The sequence below is a fragment of the Vulpes lagopus genome, chromosome 1, assembly GCF_018345385.1.
Source record: "Vulpes lagopus strain Blue_001 chromosome 1, ASM1834538v1, whole genome shotgun sequence".
Lineage (NCBI taxonomy): Eukaryota > Metazoa > Chordata > Mammalia > Carnivora > Canidae > Vulpes > Vulpes lagopus.
Genome location: NC_054824.1, coordinates 76,470,699 through 76,493,298, shown reverse-complemented (window position 1 = coordinate 76,493,298; position 22,600 = coordinate 76,470,699). Strand labels below are relative to the sequence as shown.

The following is a 22,600-nucleotide window of genomic DNA, read 5'->3' as shown; positions in this document are numbered from 1 at the left end:
CACACTTTACTCTTCATAAGATGGATTCAAACATAGGATGTTATCAAACCCTTTTTCGCCTTGTGGGACATTGCTCTATATTCTGACGGGCAATGATTTATTAGTATAATGATTTTAAACTTCTTTTTCCCAGGGGAAAAAGAGAAAAGGCATATTTCAGAACAGAATGGCATCTTGGGGAAGGCCACTTAAGTGACTTCTCTAGTTACTGCTCAAATCTTCACTTTTCTTGGGACTGGAGATGTCATATCACCAATAAATTATACATTCATACTAGGTGAAAATGAACAAGTCAGGTTAGTCGCTGAGCGCTGTATACTGGGAAGGACTGCATCTCTGCACAGGGTTCTAAGCCCCTGTACTACCCAAGAAGGAAATATTGACCTCCAGTACAACCAAGAGGCAGCTGCAGCTGTGCTGGAGTGACAAGAACACTAGGTATAGGGTTAGTAGACATAATATCCTGCTGTATAGTAAAGAATTTAACCTCATACAAAGAGAGGTCTGGCCGTTGGCTTCCAGGAAGTAATCAATAAGCTTTTGGAATGTCTTGCCTTTGTCTACCTGGAGGCCTGGCCACTCCAAATATCTAACAATGTGACTTACGTGGGGGGGCTCTGGGTTATATGGTATCAGCCTGACCTCCAGAGGGACTGGAGGCTGAGGCCAGCCATACAAGCAGTTGGCTATGTCCACATATTGGCTCTAGGCATCAAGGTTCAGGGGAGCTTCATTGGTTAGCAATACTCCATGAATATTGTATACATCATTGCCAAGGGGAGTTAATACAATACAACACATGGGGAAAAGACAACTGGAAGCATCAAACTTGGAATCCTCCTTGACTTCGCCCCATGTCTCTTTCTTATGGCTGATTGTAACCTGGACCTTTTCACTGTAATAAACTACAACTGTGAGTTTAACAGCTGTCAGTGAGGTCTGAGTCATTACAATGAATTATCAAATCTGAGGGTGGTCTTGGGGATCTTCAAACTTGCAAATGGTGTTAGCAAAGGGGATAGTCTAGTGGACTAGTCCCTAACTTTGCACCTCTCTGTGTGAACTCAGGCCTCCCACTCTTTTAGCTGTAAAGGTGTCACTTTTATAGGAGTGAGGCATCTGGCAAAGTGCCTGTCATAGAGTAGATGCTCAGTTAATATAGAAATGGAATTAAAATCTAAATTTTATTTTATTTTATTTCTTAAAAGATTTAATTTTAAAAAAATATTTATTCATGAAAGACACAGAGAGAGCAGCAGAGACATAGGCAGAGGGAGAAGCAGGCTCCCCTGGGGGACCCTCATGTGGGACTCGATCCCCAGACCCTGGGATCACGACCTGAGTCAAAGGCAGACAGATGCTCAACCACTGAGCCACCCAGGTCCCCCTGGAATCTAAATTTTACACAAATAAATTCTATAGTTCTATAAAACCCTATAGGTTTTGGCTAATATACTCTTACCCATAAAGAGCAAGTAAAGACAGGAATCAAAGCACCCTAATCTATGTACTGAATTCTCAAGCCTAGAAAATCAGGATGAACTGTTATGCCTTTGGCATTGCCCCGAGGAAAAAAAAGCATTCTTCTCCCCAAGTTTGGAAACACAGAGAGAAAGTCACACAGCATGTCGAATGCAGATGGAATAGTAGGATTTTCTGGATCTTTCCTCATTGCCAATAGTTCTTATTGGTACATACCATCTAACCATCTGTGACTATCAGTCTGCACATGGAAAAGAAATGCCAAGGCACTGGTAAAGGGTGCATGTGAGGGCACATTGAAGAAACGCTTCTATTGGCACCAGTGGTTCTCAGCACCTCCCTTCTAGTTCTGAGCAGCTTTTAATTTTATCATGACGTTTCCCTTCCAAATATAATGGAAATGAACATCTTAGGAGATATAGCCGATCTCCATGAGGTTCCCAATTCTGAATGAAATCTGTTCTAGAAAACAAAGGACTTGAAAGAAGATGCCTCTCATGAAACTTACTGTTTTGGTGATCTCATTTTCAACTTCATGTAGGTCTGCGTGTTTCTCCATGGTGGTATTGAGAAATGTTTTCTTTAATTTGAACTCTGTCACGAAGGTTCTAACTGAAAATGAAAACATAACCCGTTAGACCACGCGACGGGCCGACCTACGCGTGGCTGCGTGTTTGTGAATCTCGGGTGTATCACTCTTTCCTCCACCTCGCAGGACAACCTTGGTGCATGTCCTTCTTGAGGGGAGAGAATCCCTCTCCCTCTTCTAGCTCTGCTCTAGGAAGATGGGCACCCGGTTGAGCTGATCAGGAGGCTCGGACCGAGTCAACCTTTGAGTCAGAAACTCCAAGGAGCCTTTTGCATGTGTGCACGGGCTGCTGTGAGGAGCCACCCCGACACCTCTCTAGTGGCCTCCTACATAATCGATGCTACAAAGTTGTGACAAGGAAGAAAGACCAGTTGGCTTAAATGACATAACCCCAGGAGGAGGGGAGGGGATGTGGGGTCAGGCCTGAGAAAACTCTCGACAGAGGAACACTCTTGTCCTCTTGGCCCACGCTGTGAAGCCCTCAGCTTCAAGGGCGTGCTTTGGTTTCCTCTTCTGGTCAGTGTCACCCCACCAGCCCCCATCCCTCTCGCTCAGAGGAAATGCCCATTTTATCACTGATGAAAGAGACTTCCAGAAATCAGCTCACTGACTCAGGACAACCGGGGGTGCTATGGAGGAAGGTGTCAAACATCCTTTACTCTGGGGGCTGCCAGGCCCCACAGTCACAAGCCATGCAAGGCAAATGCCCCATATTCAAGGTACTGCTGAGATCAGGCCTGAAAGAAAGCAGCCCCATTTTCAGGGCCCATTTCACTCATAAAATAAACTTGTACTTAATATCAATTTGTGCTGCCTGGGCCTGGGAGGCAGGAGGGATGGATCTTACAAACGGGCAGGCGACAAATAATTAGTATACCCTGCTTTCTATCTGCCTCTTATCTTCCTTTATATTAAGTTCTTATCTTTCCCTCTGGAGGGGGGGGGGGGAAGACCCCAAACCCAGGAACCCACGAAGCTGCTCTATCACAGAAAGCTTGCCTGCTGAATTAAGAAAAAGGCCCACAAATGAGCCAGGGAACACATTTAACATCTTATACTTACTGTCTAAAGCCCTTAATCCTTATTTAACATCTTTTTGCTTGTTCTACAGTTCAGTGAAGCCAGCTGCTCAGGACTCTTTCTGAGCAGCAGGGAGCTCTTTGAAAACATTCTTGGCCAAATGAAAGCATTTCAGCATGCTCTAATTTGCATGTTCCTCTGATGTTTATGAACAATGAAGCTAAATGACTTGAAAAGGGAAAGATGATTGTTAACACAAAAGAACGGCTCTCCCCCTGATCCGTGGAGCTTGGGGGACACTCTGGCACACAGGCTTCCAGAAACACCACCCTGCTCCTTCATCTTCCCTTTCCAACTGGTCCGGGCTGATACCCAGACTCTCTGGATGGAAATACACGTCTTGTAAATGTTAAGTGCACAGACCCCCTCCCGAGTCATGACGTACATGTGGCCTCTGCTTTCAGTGCAGCCAGGAAGACGGCCACACGCAGCGTCCTCCGGGGCCCCCACACCCTGCCTGGCACACTGACGCCTCTGTGCCTACCTTCCATCATCTGGCTTTAAGGCGATTTTCTACTTCACATTTAACTGTTGATTTGCATGGGTTCTATAAATGATTTTTAAATTATTATTTATTTTTTATTTTATGAAGTTTTAAACTTCAACTCCAATATAATGAAGGTAGTGTTGTATTAGTTTCAGGTGTACCCTACGGTGACTCAACAATCTGACTCAACAATCGTGTGCATCATTCATGCTCATCAGGACCAGCGCCCTCCTCCTTCCCCATCCGCTATGTCACCCATCCCTCCACCCCCTCTCCTCTGGTAACCATAAGCTTGTTCTCTATAATTAAGAGTCTGTTTCTTGGTTTCTCTCTCTCTCTCTCTCTCTCCCCTTTATATAAATGATTTTTTTTTTAAGATCCATAATTACTACATTGTATTCAGAGTACTTCATGTTTTCGTTGCTTTCAATTCTGGTCCAAGAGGTTGGGGACTAAACGATACCTCCCGTCTGGAGAACTCTACCATTTTCAAAGCTTGCTCAGAGACTTTATTTCATTTGATCTTCACAATAACCTTGAGTGGGAAGCAGAGCAGGTGGTAATCTGATTTTACAGATGAGAAAATTGAGGCTCAGGAGTCATGTGCCGAAGGTGGTGGCTCTGGAGCTGGAAGCTGGGCAGTGGGGGGTTCCTGGCAAGGCCGTTTTCAACAGTGCTTCAAAACAAAATCATTCCAGCTTCTCCATTCTTTTTTTTTTTTTAAGATTTGATTTATTTATTTGAGAGAGAGACAGAGAGTGAAAGCATGAATGACGGGTGACAGGGAAAGGAAAAGCAAACTCCCCACTGAGTGGGGTGCCTGACCTGGGGAGCCTGGCCTAGGGAGGCTGACCTGGGGAGCCCAACCTTGGGAGCCCGGCCTGGGGAGCCCAACCTGGGGAGCCCGGCCTAGGGAGGCTGACCTGGGGAGCCCAACCTTGGGAGCCCGCCTTGGGGAGCCCGCCTTGGGGAGGCCGACCTGGGAAGCCCGCCTTGGGAGCCCGGCCTGGGGAGCCCGGCCTGGGGAGCCCAGCCTGGGGAGCCCGACTCAGGGTTTGATCCCAGGACCCTAAGATCTTGACCTGAGCCGAAGGCAGATGCTTAACTGACGGAGCCACCCAGGTGCCCCAGCTTCTCCATTCTTAAACCACAGACTCCTGGCCTATTTCTTCCAGGGTGTAGCTAAATGGAATAGGTTACCCCAAACAAATAAACTATTAGAGTTTAGACAGTCTAACAGTTTAGACTATTAGAATATAGACAGATGTCTATTTTCCTAGATTTCTTTTCCCTTAAATCATGCTTTGACTCGATTCTTGTATTTTAAACAATTTCCAAAATTCTACCACTATTTTTGTAAGGTACTAAGTGTTTGAAATACATTTCTAGGCCCAAGATGGAGCTGCTCATGCCCAGGGTGCCACGTCGGCAAACCGAACCTCCGAGTCCTCTAAATGCTCCCGTGACCAGAAGTGTAGTGTATTCAGTCAGCCGATCCCCCAATGCCAAGTCCACTCTGGGCTCTGTACTCACTCCCTTGTCCTTAATCTTTCTAAACAAGGTCACATATGCAACCCTGGCCAATCGTGCCCTGTTTCAGAAGTGATGCCGCTTCTCATCCTTGCCAGACCCCTCAGGGACAGAGCTCTACTGCTTGGGAGGCCCCCGACTCCCCCAGTCCACTGCTGTTCTCCCTTAAATAAAGGACATCAAATTCATTATCCAACCGTTTTGTTTTGTCATCTGACACAACCTCCCTAAAAAAATCTGATGATTCCCCTCAGCCTGTGGGCAATAGGAATTCATGCAAATAACACTTTTCAAAGGTCACAGACGTTTGTTCTCTCAAAAAAAAAAAAAAATTTACTGAGCACATTTTGTGTGTTAAGTCTCACACTGTTCAGTTTAGGATGACTCAAAGATGAGTCACTTTACCTGCCAGTTTCCTTAACCAGCTGAGATCACTCTATGTTCTGCACTTCTAATCTCTGCAACAAGTTATGTATTGAACTCAACACGCTAAAGCAGAGTTATGCCCTGTGTGCAAGGAAGCTCTCACGATGAACACATTATCATGTGATGGGAGTTGTGGGCTGGAACGTGGCCTCTCAAAAATCAGGTGTTCAAGCTTGGCCACTTAGCCCCTTGTCAGGACCTTAGTTTTCATTTGCGTTTGCTTTTTAACCTGTAAGCCGGAGATTATATCTAAAATCAACCAGCTTTAAGACAAATTAGGGAATGAAATAGGACCAATTATATGGTTGGTATACAATGAACAGCAGCTTTTTTTTTGTTTTGTTTTTTTAAGGTTTTACTTATTTATTCATGAGATACACAAAGAGAGAGGCAGAGACATAGGCAGAGGGAGAAGCAGGCTCCCCCACAGGGAGCCCAATGTAGGACTCGATCCCGGGACCCCAGGATCATGATTTTAGTCAAAGGCAGACGCTCAACTACTGAGCCATCCAGGCGCCCTACTAACAGCAGCTCTGTAAAAATGTATCTGCCTAGGGACAGGACCGTGAAGATCATTTTTAAAAATAAAAAGAATGAAAAAAAAAATAAAAAAATAAAAAAATAAAAAGAATGAATACAAAAATAATAAAAAATAAAAAGACTGTGTGAATGTGGCAGGATAATCAGGGTTTTATTCTCTCTTAAAAAGTTTTTTTATGATGTACTTAGAATATCCTTTTGACACACATTTTTTCCTAACTGCAGGCAGGATGGTTAGGCAAATAGTGTTGTGCACAAATAATGACATGTCTGTGCAGTCCTTAGGAAGTTTGTATGATATTTTTAATAACATGGAACAATGTTTAAGATATAAAGTTTGTACAAATACCACGGTTTCGACTATACAAAAATATAATGCACACTAAGAAAGACTGCAAATAAGGTGCTATATCTCTGAGTGATTGAAAAATAGGCAGCAATTTCACCCCCTTCTATATTTTTTAAGTTCATGCCTTGGACAAATACCAATTTTGTTCAGGGAGGAAAACGATAAATGTTATTTTAAAACATATACTGTGGTACAGAATAAATTCCAAGACAGATTCATTCTCTTACCCAAATTGCATATTCCTTTTTCCAGCTGGTACCCAACTGGGCATTTGCAGGTGAAGGATCCCTGAGTATTATTGCACGTGGCCAGGGGTGGGCAAGGGCTCAAGAGGCATTCATTCACATCTGCAGAGGAGAGAAAACAGGGCCCTACTGGGTCTGCAGCAGACAGCAAAATCATTATCCAGTATGGTAAGCACCAACTAAGAGCCGAATGGCATGACGTGCGGTAGGGTCCCAGGGATAAGGAGGATGCTACCCTTGACCTTGAGGGACTGCCTGTCTGCTGAGGGTGGAGGCAGCCATGTGTACAGCTGACTGTAAATACGAATCAGGACTTGGAAGTACAGAGAGAGTAAAAGATTTTGATGGAAGGGAGAATTGAGGACCGTTTCCAATAACATCTGAACTAAGACTAGAAAGACTTTAGCAAGCAGATGGGGGGAGTGGGGGTGTAGCCTAAGGCACCAGCGCAGTGAAGGCCAGAGGCAGGAAAGCGTAGGGGTCTTTCGGGAGCTGTAGCTGGTCCAGAGTGGCAGGGGTGTAGGGAGCCCCCAGAATGGAGCCAGATTGTGGAGGTTTGTCAGTTCCATCATCTGACATTATTCTGTAGACAACACGTAACACATGCTAGCAAACTCTCCAAGAAGCAGGGGATGAACTTATACAAAATCTTACTCTCCTACCTTTTGAAGGGAAATAGTGTCTTTGCCTATCTCAATGAGATCGTGTGGTACAGACCCCTGGAGATGACTTTTGCTCTTACCCACACTGCAGTCATCCCCTTGCCAGGAAGGTGAGCATTCACATCGATACCCATGGCTGGTGGAGTCCACAATGCATTTCCCATCATGAAGACAAGGGTTAGTGGCGCAGCTGTTAACTAAAAACACATTCCGGGAATAAGGCAGTTAATCACATAGGAAATGTAAAAGCAGCTCTAGATAAATATTTAATTCTTCTGGCTAATATTTGATTTTTGCTTATTTCTGTTTACTTGCCCTGAAAGGTCACACTACTAAAATAGAACGGGTTCCCGGAGGGGCGCAGAAGAGATGCCGTGGGACTGGATCCTGGTACAAGTTCATGTGCGTACACATGCGTAAGACAACTGGATCCCTGAATGCAAGAACTAGTTCAAATCCAAATGCTGTTTACAGGTCGCTCGGTTCAGGACTGATGATTACATTGTCTCCCATGCTTAGAAAATTCTGCTTGAATCCATGCCAATTTAAAACACACGTCGGGGGGCAGAGGTCCCTGATTACCCATCCTCTCTGCTTTAGGACTCCCCCTTCCCGAAAAAAAAAATCTCAAAATATAACTGGGCCTTCACATCTGGTGCAATCGTTCAGAAAAGCAATCAAAGTTGTGTACTCCAGTGCCTTCTCTTAATATAACGTGACGATGAGCCCTATCTGATTCATCTGGGCCCGAACAGTGCCCAGGCTTCAGCGTCACCTTGGACTTCCAGCTCTCTGGGCAGAGACCACAACTCTCTGTTTTGGTGTCAACAACCAGCCTTGTCATGCTCCAGCTATGCAATAACTGTCGAAACCCACAAGATGACTGCATCACTTCCAAGCAGAAAAATCTGCTTGGTAGAAGGAGAAAAAGAAGGCAGAAGTCAAGAGTTTGTAACACCAAAAAAATAACCCCAAAGTCAAATGAGCTAACCCTAAAGATGGTGTCCCTAGTCCGCAAGGCTACTTTGAATATACCTGAAACTACCCAGAGGAGCACAGCGCCTACATGACCAAACACTGTGCCCTAGATACTGTCATAAAACCCATATTACCAGCCAGTAATGATGCTACTAATTCTCCCCTACAGTTACCACTATAATGACCATAATCGGCTTGAAGGGGGGATTTGTGAATTATGCTCCATCTGGTATTGGAATATATTTGGCTAGAAACGAAGCCCTGTGAGTCCCGAAGCAGGGCTCCCAATCTCCCTGCAGAAGAATCCACCTTACATCTCCCAGGGGTGCTCGGGTCGCCGGCACAAAGGAGGCAATGCGGGGTGTGGGGGGCTGGTGGCAGGGAGGTCATGGCCCTCCAGCCCTCTGGCCGACCGTGGCTGACTGGCTGGAACTCGGGCCCCAACTGAGCCCCTGCTCTAGTCACGACAAAGCCTTTCTCCCCTTTCCTCCTTCCTTAGAGTGTCAGTCTCCACAGCACCCCTGCACCAACAGCAGTTTTCCTTTCCTGGGTCCCGACGAGCCAAACGTACATTCTGAAGATGACGTGGAAAGCTGGATCACTCTAATCCCTTCCACCTTTCCTTAAATGATGAAGAGGCACGCGAGTGGCTTTAGTCTCCTCGTACCAGCCACTTTGCCACAAACAGAAAGATAAGCTCAAGGGCAAGGTGAGGAGCTCGGGCCTCCCTGTGTTAGTTCATCCTCTTATGGAACATGTCCCTTTACCTGCATCTATCAACTGGCAACACTTTCTCGGGAAAACCAAGGATCCTGGGCTTCCCTCGGATCCAGAGAAGCCTTCCCAGCGACTGAGAAGCTCAGGGCTCTGACCTGGGAAGGGGGTGCACTCCCTCCGTGTCTCAGAAAGGCCGCCTGAAGCTTCTCCGCGGTATCTTTTCCACCATCCGATCCTACAACGCAGCCCTGCCTCAGCCTCGGAAGACTTCAAGGCGTCTTCGAAGGCTCTTGCAACTTGGGGCATGACAAGCTACAGAGGCACTATCTACAGACACCGCACACAGCCAATGGCATCCTCCCCTCTTTCCTTAGGAAGCGTTACGTGACTCGGGCGAGAACACGAGGTCCATGTGCTATTATCTTAGGAGGTGACAACACAGACACTGACCTATTGCAAACAGCAGCCCCTGCCACACACTCACACAGATCCCAAGCCTGTGCAGCTCACAGTGTGCGTGTGCGACTGTCTTTTACCTGAGGCTGGAGATGACAATGCTTTTGGTGGCTGCGTGCTGCTCTGAGCAGCAAAGGTGGTAGATTCAGGAGGCAGCACTTCGAGCGTGGAAATGCCTGTGGTTTGGGGAGATGTTCTGAGGAAATGTGAAGCCGGGCTGTACTCTTCAGTCACACCAGGCCCTGGGGTCAATCCTTTCAGTGATGTGGGTGCGCTGGTCAGGGGGGTCAACAGGCTGGTACCATCAACATGGATCTGGCTCCTTTCTGTGGTGATGGCACTTTCTGTTGAGCTCCGTGGTGCCAGAATTTCAGGGCTGGTTGTCAAGGGCTGGTTTTCAGCCGTGGTCTGTACTGTTGTGGGGTGAGCCATCAGAGCTGCTGTGGTTGACGCAGGGATGAAGGGACGAGAGGTCTCGAGAACGGTGGTTGTCAATGCTGGAGATGTCGGGGTGATGCTGGTGCTTGTGGCTACAAGGGTTTGCAGAGTGGAGGACTCTGTTAAGGTCAAGGGCGTAGGGAGCCCTGAAGTAGACCTCGTTGTTACAGCTCCGGTGGCCTCTGTGGGCAGAGACGCCAGGCTTGGTGGCTTTGACTCTGTAATGACTTTGTCATGGTATGGGTTACTCTGGTTCTTAGGATCTGCCGTTTGAGTACTGGGGAGCATTGCCACAGATAAGGCCACTGTCTCCATCTGAACCGAAGTCACAGGAGTGTCTCTTGCCCTGGGGACGACCAGGGTAGAAGGTGAAGGTGGGAGGGTTGTTTGGGAGGCAGACGGTGACACAGGGGTAGATGCTGTCAGGGATATTGGTAAGGGTGGTGGCGAGGAAGACATAGGTGTGGGCGCCTCGGGAGTGGACTGCAGTGGAAGGGTGGAGGCCCCAATTGATGGTAAGACTGAGGACAACAACTGATGGGCCTGGGACACTGAGGCCAGGGGCGAAAGGGGTCCTGAAGAAGAAGAAGAAGAAGAAGAAGAAGAAGAAGAAGAAGAAGAAGAAGAAGAAACAGAAGAAGAAGGAACAGAAGAAGAAGAAGAGTCATCATCCATGGATCTGGCCTCAGTGTCCAGAAGAACCAAAGTGTTTGGCATGTCAGCGGTGGGTGTGGAGGATGGAACGTTGGCTGTTCTCAGAGCCAGCGACTCCGTGGAGGGCTGAGCACGCTCCCTTTCATAGGGTGACACGTTACTTCTTTGAGTCAGAGCCTGAGAAGAGGAGGAATGGTCTGAGTGTGAAGAGCTGGAGATCCTAGCAGCAGAGGTGGAACTCTCCGGTAAGTCCGCCGATGAGCTGTTGTCTATAATGGAAAGCAGCACCCGTTCTCCTTTGGTGAAAGTGGATGAGACATAGGTGTGGTCCGTGTGGTCACCAGAAGTCCTCTGTTCCGTGTCCGTGCCGCTCACTCCACCGTCGCTGACTCCGGTGACTGCAAATGGAAAAACCAAGGTCAGAAACAAGAAATCTCCCAGACACGTACGCGACGCTCTCTTTGGAGAGGTGGCTTTGGGTGGCGAGCCCTGTGGACGCGCCGCTGTGGGAAGGCGGCGGGCGGCGGGGGGACATGGTAATAATAAGAGGAGGGGGGCCGGGGCAGAAGGATGGGGAACAGGTCCAAATTCCTTCCACATGCCTTTTTTGATAAAAGCAAATTGGTATCTGAAAAGCTCTTAAGACCCCACTAGAACAATTGTTATGTCTAAATGGAAAAAGGAAAACCCTCCCAATTTTCCATTCTGTATAATGATAATGAGATATTTCTTTCCCAGGAGATTGACTTTGGCCACAACTGGCTGGTCCCCTTTATTCCAAGCATCCTGGCAGACACGGCTTAGGCAAGGGCGTGTGGGGAGGGTAGGGCGGGAAGGAGAACCCGGCACGTTCCCTTCAGACGGAGCTTCTGGGGTACTTTCTGGGGTGACAGCAATCTCAATCCTTCCAGGTTGTGGGTACACCTGGGGGAGCTGAGGGAGCCTCTCACCTCCCGGGGCTGGCGAGGCCGCCCGGGAACCCGAGACCAGGCGGGCGTCACCAGTCACGGGCACGTCCCCTCGTGGGGTGGCGCCGTCGGTCTCCCCGGGCACCACGGCAGAGCGCCCCACGTCCCCAGAAGTCGTGCTGGCGTTGGCGAGAGACCGCAGCGTGCGCTCCCCGTTCCGGGTGAAGGTGGCAGCCGTGTGCGGCGGGTGGGCCTGCGCCGTCCTCTCCTCCACGTCCGAACTGCCTCCGGGCTCTGCACCGTCCTGGGTGGCTACGAGGGGATTGAACGGGACGGCGGGTGAGTGGGTGCGAGGGCACCGGGCGGGCTCCCGGGACGGGGCCGGGGCCTGGCTCCCTGCCCTGACGCCGCTGCCCTGCGCTTTCCCAGGCCCGCCCGGGAGACTCCGGTGGGAAACCACCATGCGGCGCGCCCTGCGAACACGGGTCACGACCCAACCCCGGGAGGCCCCGCAGGGCACCACATGCATTCAGCCGACCTCGATTTATGGGATGTTTACCGCGTCAGTGAACGGGATCAATACTATATTTCTGCTCGGTGATACACAATAATGGACTTTATGGCAGGGGCATCGGGGGTGGCGGCGCGGAGGCGAACACTCAGCAAAAGACTAAACCCCCCCCCCCCCGGGCTTTCGACTTTCTGATGAGGCCCAGGAGGGAGACCCCATCACTCCGAAGGCTTTTCCCTCCTAATAGGGCCAGTAATACCCGAACTGACGTGGGCTTATCATTCCTCTAGAGTGTTCGGTATTTTCTCTTAATGCGTTAGTGAGAAATGCACAGTGGTTGGAAGGTAAGGATGGGCTTACCTTAGCATATTTTCTGCTCTGTGTTATTTTTGTTCTTTTTTTTTTAATTTTTAAAAAAGATTTTATTTTATTTATTTATTTTTAAAGATTTTATTTATTTATTCACGAGAGGCACAGAGAGAGAGGCAGAGGCACAGGCAGAGGGAGAAGCAGGCTCCATGCAGGGAGCCCGACGTGGGACTTGATCCTGGGACCCCGGGGTCACGCGCTGAACCGAAGGCAGATGCTTAACCGCTGAGCCACCCAGGCGTCCCTTAAAAAAGATTTTAGGGACGCCTGGGTGGCTCAGTGGTTGAGGCTCTGCTTTAGGCTCAGGGAATGATCCCGGGATCCCAGGACCGAGTCCCGCATCGGGCTCCCTGCATGGAGCCTGCTTCTCCTTCTGCCTGTGTCTCTTGTGAATAAATAAATAAAATCTTTAAAAAAGTGATTTAAAAAAAATATTTTTTTTAGATATTATTTATTTGAGAGAGAGACGGAGAGTGTACACACAAGTGTGCATGTACAAGCAAGGGGTGGTGGGAGAGGAGCAAAGGGGACGGAGAGGGAGAGAGAATCTCCAGCAGATTCTCTGCTGAGCCTGGAGCCCCGCCCGGTGCTCAATCTCATGGGCCTTAGATCATGACCTGAGCCAAATCCAAGAGTTGGACACTTAACTGACCGAGACACCCATGTGCCCGGATTTTTGTTTCCTTAATGTATTTGTTTATTTTCTCAGTGGGAATGGAATAGGGACAAGTGACGCATGAATAAATATCCTTTTCCTCCTTTCTTGGGTGTATGTTTTATGCTATGAGCTCAAAGAATCTTAGATTAGATTATCAAATAAACTCTTCTTCTCAGAAATTATGAAAATGAGGTCCAACTCTTCTTGGCCTAAATACTTCGTAATCTGGTTCTATGAGAAAAAAAAAAAAGATTTTATTTATTTATTCATGAGAGACACAGAGAGAGGCAGAGACCCAGGCAGAGGGAGAAGCAGGCTCCGTGCAGGGAGCCCGACGTGGGACTCGATCCTGGGACCCCGGGGTCATGCCCTGGGCCGAAAGCAGAGCTTAACCACTGAATCATCTAGGCGTCCTAAGAAAAAAAGTTCTTTCCCTGGTTCTTATTCCTGTTCCCAGATCAGACTTTTTTTTTTTAAGTTTATTTATTTACTTATGTAACCTCTACACCCAACATAGGGCTCGAACTCATGACCCCAAGATCAAGAGTCGCATGCTCTACCGATTGAACTAGCCAGGCACCCCCAGACTAGCTCTCCATATCTCATGGACACACCCTGATGTAAAAGAGAGGTAAAGCTGCATGTTAGGGAAGTTCACATCACGATAGGTTTGCATTAACTGATGGGAATGAGTGTGGGGACGGGGATACACAGTGACCCGAGGCAGCCCTGAGACAGCTGGGAAGCAGGGAGAGATGTGACCTGACCAGGCTGAAGGGCTTGGGAAGTCCACCAGGAGAGGCTTAAGGGCTGAGCGTGTCTGAGCACGATTTCCCCGGGCACAGGGGACGAGCCCTGGGGTGGGGAGATTATAAGACTCTTAAATAGCATTTAGGCAAACGACCCCATCAGGCTTACAGAGTTAAGAAAAAGTGGAGAGTTGTGGCCTGAAACAGAGGAGCTGCCTCCAAACCCAGAAAAAAGAACAGGCCAAGAACTCGGACAGGCCGCATGCCACCATGAGGCCACTTCGAGTGATTCAGAGCAAAGAGAAAGCATTAGGTTAACTGACTACGAGTCGGTTTGGAGAATGGGGCTACTCCTCATCTGCCTCTTTATATCTGAGCCCGAAGAGCCGCTCACACTGAGCTCACATTTCCCGCACAAACCAAGTGAGCTCGCACCACGGAGTGAAGGGCACTCGTGCTAAGGAGATGCACACGGGAAAGGCCACGGCACCTAAGCTCCCCCTCTGAGAAGGAAAACACTCTTGAGTCCCCGCATCGCGGGGGAGGAGAACGAATCCCTTTGTTTAGGAGACAGATGATGCACTTTCCATGCACACACATGAGAAAGCAAAATATTCTCCACCCACACACGTGGTGCTGTTTCATGATAAACATACGCTCCTCCACAGTCACATCACAATAGCATTGTTCATGATCGACAAACACTGGGAAAACCCCACACGTGCAATAACTGATAAAAGGGTAAACTAGGGCAGCCAGGGTGGCTCAGCGGTTGAGCGCCGCCTTCAGCCCAGGGAGTGACCCCGGAGTCCCGGGATCGAGTCCAGCGTCGGGCTCCCTGCGTGGAGCCTGCTTCTCCCTCTGCCTGTGTCTCTGCCTCTCTGTGTCTCATGAACAAATAAATAAACATTTAAAAAAATAAAAATAAAAGGATAAACTAAACGTGGCAGGTGCGCACAACGGAGTAGCACTCAGCCATGCGAAGGGAGGAAGGACGGATGCAGGCCACAGCCGGGATGAGCTCTGGATACAGTGGGCTGAGCGGGGGGCACAGAAGGGCACCGTGCGGAGGTGGTATTTTCACCTGCTGGAAGCTGTGTGATTGAGGGGCCCGGGCGTGGGGAGGGCGGCAGGGAATGAAGGACACGACGGGCCCCTGAGCCACGTGCGGAGGCGCCGGCGGCGAGAGCAGCTCCCGGGGGGCGACCCCGGCCACCGCCGGGCCTGCCGGCTGGAGGGGCCTGAGAGCAAGGAGAGCGGGGCCTCTGGAGCGGCCCTGCCCACGCGGCCTCCCTGGCCCCGTGTCCCCCCCGGCCCCAGCCCTGCACGTCTGCGGGGACACTCACTGGAGCGCTCGTCTCGCGGCGCCGAGGCGGCCAGGCTCTCTGAGGACGAGGAGGACAAGGACTCGGTGGCCGGCCCAGCGTGGCTCCCCCTGCCCAGCGCCGGGTCGCCGCCCCTAGGCCGGGGGCCGAAGGAGGACAGGAGGGCGTCGGGGTGGGAAGTGGAGCCGCCGCTCACGTCCTCGGCGGTGTGGCTGCTGGTCAAGGCCTGGCGCGCCGCGCTGTCTCCACTTCGGCCCAACGGGTCTGACCGAGACACGGCCTCGGTCCGGGATGGGGGCCTTCCGCTCCCTGCCTCCGAGCTGCTGGCCGGCTGGGCCCCTCCCGAGGCTGTGAGGGGTCGCGAAACAAAGGTGGTGACCGGATGGGAAAGAGAGAGAGGCCCCCACAACCGAGACGGGGTCCTCTCTAAGCAAAGGTTCCCTTTGCAAGGACCTTTTTTAAAAAAATATTTCATTTATTTATTCATAGAGATACACAGAGAGAGAGAGAAAGGGAGAGAGAGAGGCAGAGACACAGGCAGAGGGAGAAGCAGGCTCCACGCAGGGAGTCTGACGCGGGACTCGATCCCGGGACTCCAGGATCAGGCCTCGGGCTGCAGGCGGTGCTAAACCGCTGGACCTTGCCCAGTAGTTATTACGTGCATAACCCCACACATTCTAAATAATTATTTCTAAATGCTTCTAAATAATTATTTCAAAACTCTTGTGTCATGAAGATAGCAATACTAAAAATAAGCATTGGTGAAGAAGGGAGTTCTTTTTTTTTTTTTCAAGATTTTTATTTATTCATGAAACACAAAGAGAGAGAGAGAGAGAGGCAGAGACACAGGCAGAGGGAGAAGCAGGCTCCCTGCAGGGAGCCGGACGTGGGACTCGATCCCGGATCTCCAGGATCACGCCCTGAGCCAAAGGTGGATGCTCAACTACTGAGCCACCCAGGTGCCCCAAGAAGGGAGCTTTTATATTTCATTTATTTATTTATTTTTTAAATTTTATTTATTTGAGAGAGAGAGTGAACGACAGTGAGAGAGCATGGGGGGGCAGAGAGAGATGGAGAAGCAGGTACCCCATTGAGCAGGGAGCCAGGTACAGGGCTCAATCTGGGGACTTCCGAAGGCAGACGCTTAACCGACTGAGCCACCCAGGTACCCCATGAAGGGAGCCCCTGAAGACAAAGTGCAAAGTCGCAGAGTAACTTATAGGCTTGGCTGTTTTATTGTCTTTCCCCAAAACTGGTCAAGGGGAAAGAGAACTTTTGCCCAACAAATACGACGTGCCTACACATAGCGCTGGGTCAGAAGCAGTCTTCTCAGATAATTCCATTATTAGTAAAGGTTATTCTAGTTTTCAAGTGTAGCAAACAAAAAAATAAACTCAAGGGCATATACTGAAAGCATGAATTTGGAGGAATATATTTATATCTGCACATTGTATTTGGAAGAATGCTCTGTACAGAAACCAACGCCAGCCAGTCTGAAAGAGCAGGCCGTCCCTCGCCCTGAGGACAGTCCTGCAGGGAGTCAGAGGCAACCTGCCCGCTCCGAGGCCGGGCCCTCCACTCTGCTGTGGACAAGCACATGACCGTGCCCTCACTCCTTCAACCCTCTGAACCTTTGTTTCTTATCTATAAAAAAGCAGGAGGCATGATGCCCATCTGACGAACTTCCCAATGTTCTCATAAGATGAAAATCAAAATGCGACAATGTGGCGTACCAAATAAAGGAGACGGCGCTAGCTAAGGACACATCCTTTTTTTCTTTGAGATTGCGAATGGTCTTAAAGCCATCTTTTAAGACAATCCAAATGGGGTTTTTAAATGTCCATAATAGATCGAGCAAAGGTTAAATACTTACTTGGGGAATCATTCTGCCAAAATCTCACTGAGACCCCTGAAGATGCGGGGCCAAATCCATTCTCTGTGGATGGCTCAATGGATTCTCCAGCCCCTGGCTTCCTGGTGACCTCCTTGGTTCCTTGAAACTCTGCCTCCAAGGATGAGGAATGGGTTGATAGTGAAGTCGTGGCAATTTCCGAGTCCTTGGGGAAACTCTCTGTCTCACTCAGAGGTTGCAGACTGACGCTTACAGACTGGAGCCTCCCCGGGACACCGCTGGGGAACGTGGCAGCAACACGCACACTCTCTGTCCAACTCACCAAAGCACTCGGGAGAACAGTGGAGTCGTCGAGCTCCTCTGTGCTCTTAGTAGCTAAAATGGAAGAAAATAGACTTTAAGACTCCTTGAGGGTTTAAGAAAATCACGGAGATACCTAGACACAAACAATGCTTATTATGTTGGATAAATCTAGGTAATGTGGACCTAACATAGCTATATATATATATATATATATTTTTTTTTTTTTTTAGATTTTATTTTTTATTTATTCATGATAGAGAGAGAGAGAGAGGCAGAGACACAGGCAGAGGGAGAAGCAGGCTCCCTGCAGGTGGCCCGATGTAGGATTCAATCCCAGGACCCCGGGATCATGCCCTGAGCCAAAGGCAGACACTCAACCATGAGCCAACCAGGCGTCCCTAAAGATTTTATTTATTTATTTCAGAGAGAGAGAGAGAAAGAGAGAGAGAGAGAGAGAGTGTATACACGAGCAGGAGGGAAGGGGCAGAGGGAGAGGGAGAAGCAGGCTCCCGACTGAGCAGGGACCCTGGGATCATGACCTGAGCCGAAGGCCGGCCCAGGCACTCCAGGTAAACACAACAGACATTCTATCTTCACGGGCTCTGCTTCTCCTAGAGCCAAGCAAAGAAGCTGTGAAGTCCTTCGCCAAGCACAATGGAAAGCATTGGTCTCGCTGAAAGGAAGATGGGAGAAAGCCTCTAGACATTCTTTGCCTTTTTAGAGAGGAAGGAAAAAACTTCTGCTCTGGAATTCCACCTTAGAGGTTATACAGGGATAGGCCACCGTGATAAGGCACAGGTTTTTGTTTTGCTTTACTTTGGCCACGTAACCCTTTTGTTCAAATGCTATTATAGATTAAAACCCACACATAAAAAGGAATAAAAGTAAGGCGGTTCCAGGATCCCAGACCCCAGGTCACCCTTGGGGAGGCCAGGGCTCTGCAGACCGCGGTGGGACCAACACTAGCTGAGAGCAAGAATTCCTGGCCTTGTCACCACCAAGGGATCTTTACTATTCCCCACCTCATGGCCATGGAAACCTGAGGCCTTGAAAGACCATTAACTGAACTGCATTTAAGAGATAATGGAACTGCTAGTCAGAGGAGATACTCAACGCTACCCCACTGATTCGATTTAATTCCATCCAAAAGCGAACAGGCCCCATTATTATGGTTAGCCTCATTAGGCTTTGGAGACCAGCTCTCAAGCTTAGGTACTACCCCAGTGGACCCCTCGGAGAGCCAGGACTCCAGGCTGGGAACACTTATTCTGACGCAAAGGAAGGCAGACACTGATCTAATTGTCAAGAACCTCAAAAACGGAATTGTGGGCCACTTTGATCAAAATATGCAATCCGCTCCGCAGAAGTACAGGTGGCTTGCTGATGGCTCCCTTCCATTCCAAAGAACTTTCCAGAGAACATCCTGAGAATTGGCCTTCGGGAGGGCACACTGCCGTCCTCATTCCAGACAGGAATAAACCGCAGGAAAGCATGGTGAGTGGGAAGAAACATGGCCGGCAAGATCCAAAGGCGAGAAAAAACATTTTTCTTTTGAAGCCAAAAATAATAAAAAGTGCTCTATACCTTTATAATGAAAGGTTTCAAGCTGTTATTTATGACCCAGAAAGGGAAGAATTAAGTTCTCATTATAAATGGTCCCTTGAAGGGGTGCCTGGGTGGCTCCATCGTTTCAGTTGTCCAACCTTCGGTTTCAGTTCAGGTCATGATTTTAGGGTCGTGAGATCGAGTCCCACATTAGGCTCTATGCTCAGTGCAGAGTCTGCTTGAGATTCTTTCCCCCTCCTTCTCCCTCTGCACCTCCTCCTGCGGGCTCTCTCTCTCTCTCTCTAAAATGGACAAATAAAATCGTTAAAAAAAATGGTCCCTTGGAGACCAGTCCTATGGGCAGTTGTGAACAGAAGCACGAATAAATATTACATATAATTAGAGAGTGAGCAAGCATAGGAAACACAAAGGTTCCTCTTACTCTCGTATAAACCATGGAACCAGCTATACCTAGAACACAGCCTGCAGCTCTGCTCGCTGGGCCTTCATGGAAGCAAAACGAGGATGCAAGCAATCCACACAACTTGTTTTTTGTTTTTGTTTTAAATATTACTTATTTATTTATTCATGAGAGACACAGAGAGAGAAAGAGTCAGAGACACAGGCAGAGGGAGAAGCAGGCTCCACGCAGGGAGCCCGACATGGGACTCGATCCCGGGACCCCAGGATCACGCCCTGGGCCGAAAGTTGTGCTAAACCACTGAGCCACCCAAGATGCCCAATCCACACAACTTGTAATTGAAACAAAAAGAATAGGGTGGACCCCAAGAGAGAGTCCTAGCCTCCTTAAACACACCCTTACTTAAAAACAAAACTAAATAAAAATGCATTTTCATAAAAAAAGGAACACATAGGGTGCCCCAGGTGGCTCAGCAGTTTAGTGCCGCCTGCAGTTATATTGGACTATACAGCCTGAATACCTGTATAGCAAATCAATGGTCACAGAAATACAATCACAGAAGTCACAAATGCTAAAAGCCACAAACAGAAAATGGCTATGTTGTCCCTAACCAAGGCACCGTGGAATGCTGCTTCGTCATCTCCCCATCATTATTAAAAGCCATGATTAGGGGGATCCCTGGGTGGCTCAGTAGCTTAGTGCCTGCCTTCAGCCCAGGGTGTGATCCTGGAGACCTGGGATCGAGTCCCACATCAGACTCCCTGCATGGAGCCTGCTTCTCCCCCTGCCTGTGTCTCTGCCTCTCTCTGTCTCTGTATCTTTCATGAATAAATAAATAAAATCTTTAAAAAATAAATAAATAAAAGCCACGATCAGCTGACCAAGTACGATGTGCCCGTATCTTCTATACGCCTTTGTACGTTGTGCTAAGTGAGTCCTTGATAATCCGTAATCTCTTAATCCTCGCGGTAAAGTTATGAAGCAGTGAATACTTCTATACAAGTAGTGCCTCTTAACAGAAAGAGAGAATGGCTGGTCAAACTCACCTATCATCACCGCTTACACTAGTCCCTCTGCCAAATACATATAGGGAAAAATTTACCATGTTCCTAATCAATGGGTCAGTGATATTGGTTTTTATTTTTTATTTTTTTTAATATTTTATTTATTTATTCATGAGAGACACAGAGAGAGAGAGAGAGAGAGAGAGAGAGGCAGAGACACAGGCAGAGGGAGAAGCAGGCTCCATGCAGGGAGCCCGACGCGGGACTCGATCCCGGGTCTCCAGGATCAGGCCCTGGGCTGAAGGCGGTGCTAAACCGCTGAGCCACCGGGGCTGCCCCCATGATATTGGTTTTTAAATAACTGGTGTCCCTTGCCCATTTCTACCTCTGAAGCACCCATTAAAAAATGGGAAGGCCATGCATTTGGGAGCAGAAATAAGCCAAGTTCCCTAATCATTATAACAGGAGGTGGAAGGAATGCCCACTCATCTGGTAAAAGTATATGGGTCCCTCTCCAATCCCAACACAAAATGTTGGAACCTCAGGCACGCAGCGAATGCTCAACCTTGGCGTGAGTGCTGTCCAGAACCTGCCAAAAATCTATCTGAAGCAGCTGATAGTTGGGAAAGATATGCTAAATCTGCACCGTCCCAAGTTATTTATGCTCTCTTCCTTTACAAAGTGAAACCACCACAAAGCAATTTACCTGGACCGCATTAGCTCGGCTCCTCACAGAAATACTTTCATAGGTTGGGATCCATTATGACACCCTGAGCTCCTACTGAGAATCTATATAAAATATCGCCTGTGAAAGAACATGAGCACGATTTCCTCAAAACAGCAATTGGGGGCATTTTCCATTACGATTCTCAACATCCTTTACATAAACAGTCGTTGCAGAACTCGCTGCCCCCCAAAGGCTCACGCCTATGGATGAAATTGTATGCTTACTTTATCTGACAATGATCTCACGCCCCACCCAGGTTCCCTTTGTGCCCTGGTTTCCAGGAAGCTCAGTGCTAAATTTAGTGCTCAACTGTAGCCATTCTCACCCAGTTCACAGATGTAGCTCTTTCTGCCTCCCGAAGAGAACCTGTTCCCTGTTAGCTGCTTTACTTACTTTCCGCCCAATGATCAAATAGTCCATGGCCATTACAGAACATATGGAAAGTAGAGAAAGATATAAAGCAGCAAGAAAACTATTTTCAAATGGCTTCTGAGCTCTTTTTAAAATCTGATTTAGGGGATCCCTGAGTGGCTCAGCAGTTTAGGGCCTGCCTTCAGCCCAGGGCGTGACCCTGGAGACCCGGGATCGAGTCCTACGTCAGACTCCCTGCATGGAGCCCTGCTCTCCCTCTGCCTGTGTCTCTGCCTCTCTCTCTCTCTGTGTCTCTCATGAATAAATAAATAAAATCTTAAAAAAAATAAAAATAAAAATCTCATTTAGCTGTCTGGGCCCCTACCTGCTTTATTTTATTTTATTTTATTTTTTAATTTTTTTTTTCCCTACCTGCTTTAATGCATACCGTCCCAGCATATACTTTATTTTTGGGAGCAGGTAACTCCTGGCCAGCCAGGCCTCCGATGAGGTGCCGCATGCCTGTTTCTTTATAGCAGAGCAAGGAGTGAAAGGAGCACAGAATACAAAGGCTGGATGTGTCTGGAATAACAGATGCTGGAGCTAGAATCTGGAGGATCATCTGGTCTAATCCCTTCTGTGTTTCTAATAGGGAGCCCCATCCTCCCTGGGCCACGGAAGCTCACGTTGAGAGCAACACAGCTCATCTAACCGGCCGAAGTGCCAGGCCTTTCACTGGGTCACATTTACTGGTGGATGGAGTAGCCAAGGGTCAAGCACACAGCCCTGCCACACTCTCTCTTCGCTTCCCTTCCACAGGATGCCAGCTGGACGGGGCGCCACCAGGTCTGCTCTGGCAAGTCCTGCTGGCTCTCGGTGCTCATGCCTGCGTGCAGATAGCCCCCCTATCCTGTGGTCAGGGTCAGGCGGAGATAGTAAGGTCTCGGGATGTAGATTTAAGGGGGCGGGGAGGGGAGTAGAAGGTATACCAGAGCTCTCTTGGCAGGTTTAGCAGTTACCAGCCCAGCTTTAAAAGTAAAAGCGGAACTTTGTTCCCCGTGTGGCTTCAGGTCTCTGTGCATGTCCCCTCAGCATCCCCGCAGGGAGGGGTAGGCTGGCCCGCTAGACCCAAAGGGGCCATTTAACAGGACCTAGAGCCCTAGCACCTAGTTTTTGGAAGCAGGGAGCTCCTGGCTAGCCAGGCCTCAGATGAGGGACGTGGGCCTCTACCTAGCGCAGAATTC

The 22,600-nt window shown here is 48.8% G+C and overlaps 1 protein-coding gene across 3 annotated transcripts in view; it reads right to left on the bottom strand.

Annotated features, from left to right (window-relative positions):
• Positions 1-22,600, bottom strand: part of HEG1 (heart development protein with EGF like domains 1) — an 88,549-nt gene that overhangs the window by 34,844 nt on the left and 31,105 nt on the right. For 2 of the 3 annotated variants that reach the window (XM_041756860.1, XM_041756933.1), the window contains exons 4-10: positions 17,027-17,380; positions 15,175-15,501; positions 11,584-11,853; positions 9,622-11,031; positions 7,471-7,587; positions 6,711-6,830; positions 1,991-2,094 (exon numbers count right to left, since the gene is read on the bottom strand). In XM_041756860.1, coding sequence (XP_041612794.1) covers positions 1,991-2,094; positions 6,711-6,830; positions 7,471-7,587; positions 9,622-11,031; positions 11,584-11,853; positions 15,175-15,501; positions 17,027-17,380 — 2,702 coding nt within the window. The remainder of the gene's footprint in view (positions 1-1,990; positions 2,095-6,710; positions 6,831-7,470; positions 7,588-9,621; positions 11,032-11,583; positions 11,854-15,174; positions 15,502-17,026; positions 17,381-22,600) is intronic. The other variant, XM_041756960.1, reaches the window with a different exon arrangement.